The sequence below is a fragment of the Jaculus jaculus genome, chromosome 19, assembly GCF_020740685.1.
Source record: "Jaculus jaculus isolate mJacJac1 chromosome 19, mJacJac1.mat.Y.cur, whole genome shotgun sequence".
Classification (NCBI taxonomy): Eukaryota; Metazoa; Chordata; class Mammalia; order Rodentia; family Dipodidae; genus Jaculus; species Jaculus jaculus.
Window position 1 is genome coordinate 21,590,619 of NC_059120.1, and position 6,368 is coordinate 21,596,986.

The window sequence follows — 6,368 nt, forward strand, 5'->3', positions numbered from 1 at the left end:
AGGAATAGAACCTGGATCCTTAGGCTTAATAGGCAAGCACCTTAGCAACTAAGCCATCTCTCCAGCCCTTAATTTTAATTTTTATGTTATTTTTTTAAAATAACATAAAAAGCTGGGCGTGGTGGCACACGCCTTTAATCCCAGCATTCAGGAGGCAGAGGTAGGAGGATTGCCATAAGTTCAAGGCCACGCTGAGACTCCATAATGAATTCCAGGTCAGCCTGGGCTAGAGTGAGACCCTACCTCGAAAAACCAAAGAAAAGCCAAAAAAAATAAAAAATAAAAAACTATCCTTGCCATATTATAATTAAACTAGCAAACATATAAACCAAAGAAAAAATATTGAAAGCTGTTAGAGAGAAAAATCAAGTTACCTACCAAGGCAAGCCCATCAGGATCACAGCAGATTACTCAACACAAACTTAAAAAGCCAGAAGGGCTTGGAGTGATGTATTCCAAGTTCTGAAAGATAACAACTGTCAACCAAAGTTACTTAATCCTGCAAAGCTATCCATTCAAATAGACGGAGAGGGCTGGAGAGATGGTTTAGCGGTTAAGCGCTTGCTTGTGAAGCCTAAGGACCCCGGTTCGAGGCTCGATTCCCCAGGACCCACGTTAGCCTGATTCACAAGGGGGCGAATGCGTCTGGAATTCGTTTGCAGTGGCTGGAGGCCCTGGCATGCCCATTCTCCCCCCCCCCCCCGCCTCTTTCTCTCTGTGTCTGTCACTCTCAAATAAATAAAAATAAACAACAAACAATTTAATAAAATAATAGATGGAGAAATAAGGACATTCCACAACAAAAGCAGGCTAAAGGAATATTTGAAGACAAAACCAGCTGAACAGAATATACTTGAAAGAATCCTCCATGCTGAAGAGAAAGTAAAGCACACATATAAGGAATCTGGAAAAAACAAACAATACTCATATACTGGTTAACACAAGAGAGCTAAGGTAAAACCAGAAGAACTACAAAAAATGGCAAAAATAAATACACACCTTTCAATAATATCTCTTAATATCAATGGCCTCAATGCCCCAACCAAAAGACATAGGTTTGCAGACTGGGTTTAAAAGCAGGATCCTTCAGTTTGTTGCCTCTAAGAAACTCACCTTCCTACATAGGATGGGCACTATATTAGGGTGAAAGACTGGAAAGCAGCGTTTCAGCAAATGGGCCTAGAAAACAAGCAGGGGTTGCTATCCTAATATCTGACAAGGTAGACTTCAGTCCAACATTAGTTAAGAAAGATAAGGAAGGTCACTTTATATTGATTAAAGGCACCCTCCAACAGGAGGACATTACAATCCTAAACATATAAACACTAACATGGGGGCTCTCAACTTCATCAAACAAATGTTATTGGAACTAAGGTCACAGATAACACCAAACACAGTGGTGGTGGGGGACTCCAACACCCCACTCTCATCAACTGACAGGTTATCCTGGCAAAAAATAAACAGAGAGGCATCTGGATTAAATGAGGTCATAGAAGAAATGGATCTAACAGATATATACAGGACATTTCATCCAAATGCTGCAGAATGTACATTCTATTCAGCAGCATATGGAACATTCTGTAAAATAGACCATATATTAGGACACAAAGCAAATCTTTTTTAGCATTTTAATTATTTATTGAAAGATAAAATACATTATAACTATATATTGAAATATAAGAGAGCCGGGCGTGGTGGCGCACGCCTTTAATCCCAGCACTCAGGAGGCAGAGGTAGGAGGATCACAATGAGTTTGAGGCCACCCTGAGACTACAGAGTTAATTCCAGGTCAGCCTGGATCAGAGTGAGACCCTACCTCAAAAAAAACCAAAAAAAAAAAAAGAAAGAAAGAAAGAAAGATAAGAGAATTGACCCCAAATGGAACATAAGGTTAAAAAAAGAAAAACATGACAAAAAAAAAAAAAAAAACAAAACAGGAAACCCATGTTCTATGGTGAGTTTCAATATATTTTGAGTTTTGAAATACTTGGGTTTATATTTAAAATAGTACTGTAATTGTTAACGTTTGTTATTCAAGAGAAACCGATCTTGAGTCTGTTTGATTTTTCTTTATATATCTTTATGACTACCCTGCTCTTCCTTTAACTCTGCTTTAAAAAGTATTTATACTTTGTGTTTTTTAAAGCTGTTTTAAGAACTGAAGTGCAGGGCTGGAGAGATGGCTTAGCGGTTAAGCGCTTGCCTGTGAAGCCTAAGGACCCCGGTTCGAGGCTCGGTTCCCCAGGTCCCACGTTAGCCAGATGCACAAGGGGGCGCACACATCTGGAGTTCGTTTGCAGTGGCTGGAAGCCCTGGCACACCCATTCTCTCTCTCTCCCTCTATCTGTCTTTCTCTCTGTGTCTGTCACTCTCAAATAAATAAATAAAAAATTAAAAAAAAAAAAAAAAGAACTGAAGTGCAGTGTCACACATGCCTGTAATCACTGCAGTTGGGAGGCTTAGACAGGAGGACCTGGAGTTCAAGGCCAGTCTGGGATATATGGCAAGTCTTGTCTCAAAAAATTAGGAAAAAATATGAAGTTGGACATGGTGGCATACACCTTTATACCCAGCATTCGGGATGCTGAGATAGCAAAATCATCATAAATTTGAGGCCAGCCCAAGGCTACAGAGTAGTTTCAAGGACAGGCTGTGCTAGAATGAGCCTACTTTGAAAACAAAGACCAGCATTATTAATGAAAGTAATAAAATTTTTAAAAACCCAGCAGAATAGTAACATCTCATATTAGTTAATGTTGAGAGATTTGTGGCATATAAATTGTTAGCTAAATATGGATATATGGATATAAACTCCTTTTTATAATAAGAGAATCAAGCTAGGAAAAAATAATTAAACATCTTATAGCTATATGAGTAGTTATGTACAGGAAATATACCATCAACAGTGGGTTTTAGGTACTAGAAATGGGACACATTTTTCTATTCCTCTGTACTGTAACATATTGTAAAGCATTATGTATTAATTTTTACAGAAGGAAAAGTAACTTTATGAAAAAATATGAATGCAACAGTTAAAATCACAGGCAAAAGTTACTATATAGATTTAGACATGAGAGAAAGCAAGTAAGATACATCACAGTGCAAAGAAAAAAGTACATTTAAAAACCAAATATTATCAATCAATAAAGAGAAGAGATTTGCGTAATAATAAGCAATCTAAAAGTTGACTGTTTAAAACCAACAGAACATGTCTAACTTGTTTGCTCATGAAAACAAAAATAGAGAAAATAATATATTGAAATCACAACTGTAGGAGAAGTAAAACACACAGCAGTGGAATGAATACTGTAGTAATAACAAAATTACCTAAGGAATGGGATTGGTCAACAACTATGAAAATACTAGAGAAAACTGCCCAAAGAGCCACTATAAAAACTGAAGTGATTGCCTGTAAGAGATGAGCTATTGTTTTCTTCCTGTTCTTCTCACTGGGAGTCCTAATGGTTCTACAATAAGTAAATAGACATTTTCAAGTTAGATATGAATCCAGACAAATTGCAAAAACAAAATCTATCTCCTAGGACAAAGTAGTACTTTGCTCCCTATAAACTTTAAATATAGAGATTAGCTAGCTGCCTTTCTGATTTTTTAAAGTACTGACTGACAATGAAACTCCTTGCCTAGCATGCACCCTAGCATACAGTTACACCCCTTATTTCCTTTTGAACTTTTTTTTTTAAATTTTTTTATTTATTTATTTGAGAGCGACAGACACAGAGAGAAAGACAGATAGAGGGAGAGAGAGAGAATGGGTGCGCCAGGGCTTCCAGCCTCTGCAAACGAACTCCAGACGCGTGCGCCCCCTTGTGCATCTGGCTAACGTGGGACCTGGGGAACCGAGCCTCAAACCGGGGTCCTTAGGCATCACAGGCAAGCGCTTAACCACTACGCCATCTCTCCAGCTCTCCTTTTTAACTTTTAAGTGCAGCAAAATATTGGTGTGCCATGAAAGGACTATAGGGAGTCTGTTAGATCTGGTGATTCCAAACTAGCTTAATAGCCTAGGAATCACCAATTGGCATTATGGATCTCCTACCTCCAGAATAGGAGAGCACATGCCATATAGACAGATGCATGCTACATAATATTTCTTCAAGGTTCAACAGAGCATCTGCCACTTAAGCAGAAAACTACTCACAAAATGCCTTAAATCTCACACATTTGGCATGTAAAGGTGTTTTTATTTTTTTGTTGGTTACATGCATAGGTTAAGTGTTCCTTACCACTCATTCATGGACTACCTAATTGAAGCTTGTGATATTTGATTTAAGCCGCTTAGGACTATACTGTTCATTCCCACTCCCATTCTTTTTCTTTTTCTTTTTCTTTTTTTTTTTTTCCTAAGGTAGGGTCTCACTCTAGCTCAGGTTGACCTGGAATTCACTATGGAGTCTCAGGGTGGCCTCAAACTCATGGCAATCCTCCTACCTCTGCCTCCCGAGTGCTGGGATTAAAGGCGTGTGCCACCATGCCCGGCTCCACTCCCATTCTTTTTTTTTTTTTTTTTTGTATTAAAAAAATACACTTCATTGGCGCAGTTACAAAAAATGTTCTATTTAGAAGACATGGCATTGTAAGGAAAAAATATTTAGAATCATCATTCTACAATTGTTCAATTTTGCTTTTTCTTTTTAACAACATTGTCTTTTTCAAAGAGTGACAGGTAGCTGGTCACACATGAATCATGTGCTCACACCTGACCGGAAGCCTCACACTTATGTTAAATTTGAACATTTTCTCACCTCTACTTGTAAATTATCCCATTTATATTAGTGCTTAAGAACTACATAGGCTTATTTTAAATCTTTTTTGGGTTTTTTGAGATAGGGTCTCACTCTAGCCCAGGATGACCTGGAACTCATTCTGTAGATCTAAGCTGGCCTTAAATTCATGCTGATCCTATGACCTTGGCCTCCTAAGTACTGGGATTAAAGGCATATGCCACAATGCCTGGTTTGTTTTAAATATTTTAAAAACCTGAAATAAACTGCAGAATTTCCTAAGAGTAGAGGTATTCTGGTTAAGGATAAAAGTATGGTCAGGTGAAAAGCAAAATTAGTAATACAAATGCAATCCACAACAGGAAAGATAATTTTTCTTCAAGCCATTCTGTAGAGATGTGTCATTTCCAAGTCCCAGTGGAAGAATGGAGTCACTTCCCAATTCTGTTGCTACAATGTGCCTGTAAGCTGCCTTACTTCAAAACAGAAGCACATTTGTAGAATGTTGTACTGAGTAACAGCGCTGAAGGTAATTGTTACAGGCTCTCAAACTCTGTATTAAATGGTTGCATCTTAACTATTTATACAGATCATTGGTCCAATAACATGAAAATAGAGAACAGCATCTGGAAAGTTATCTCATCCCATGTGCAGAGATAAAAGGGTTAACCATTCTTCCCAGTATTTCTGAAGGCAAGTCCTTGTTTATAGTGAAATATGATGGAAATTCAAGTGTTACTTTTTCCAGGCTACTGCATGAAAAGGATGCTGAAGGCCATCACTACACAGCACACTGCGACATATGGACTTTTTCGTTCACCAATTCTGGCACATTTCCAAAATATCCCCAACAATCCAGTCTTATTTCTGTCCAAGATGCTGGGTGCCAAGGACCGGATGTAAGCACAGGTACATACAAGCAGCAAGATGACGGTCAGCAGACTCTGGAAATTGAAAATGGCAGACATAGTGACGCCGGCCGAGCCCCAGCCACCTCCACTCCCATTCTTAAAGAAATAGAAGTTCAACTATGGCGAAGTGCTCTCCTGAATATTAGCATTGCAGAACATAGTACATGCAGATGTTATAAAAACGTGGGGAGAAAAACACATTAGAAAAGGTATTTTTTCCTGCAAGATGATCATTTAGAAACACATGACGTTCTATTTGTGTGCAGATCTTGTTGGATGTAGACTTATAAATGTTGGCATTGTGGTGCCAGGGATGGAACCTGGCCTTTCAAGTGCTAGCTAGGTAAGTGATCTACTACTGAGCCTCACACCCAAGGTTCAAAATGTAATTTGGTGTTCAAATTCGTCTTTTACATTCCTAGTTAAAGTATCACTTTGCTAGGCATTTATGATGACATTTTTTTTCATAGAACTTAGCAAGCAAGATAAGTGAAAAAAGGTATTAAAATATGGCAAGTGGAGAGATCCACAGAATATAGTAAGTGCATTGTAACCATGAGTGCGTGACCGAGATGGCATTTCCCATGCTGGTGGTTCTAAAGGACTCCAGCTTGACTTGCACATCATATTACTCTAAGTTGTTGAGAAATATCTCTCTGTGCCTAATCATGGTTCATGCATATGTGTCAAAGGACCTGAGAGATCCCAAAATTCA

The 6,368-nt window shown here is 38.4% G+C and overlaps 1 protein-coding gene across 1 annotated transcript; it reads right to left on the minus strand.

The window, feature by feature from the left end:
• Positions 1-5,308: 5,308 nt before the first annotated feature.
• On the minus strand, positions 5,309-5,730 carry LOC101613366 (protein kish-A-like). The gene has a single exon (XM_045138578.1). The coding sequence runs from the start codon at positions 5,708-5,710 to the stop codon at positions 5,492-5,494; it is 219 nt and encodes a 72-aa protein (XP_044994513.1). The 5' UTR covers positions 5,711-5,730; the 3' UTR covers positions 5,309-5,491.
• Between the last annotated feature and the right edge of the window lie 638 nt (positions 5,731-6,368).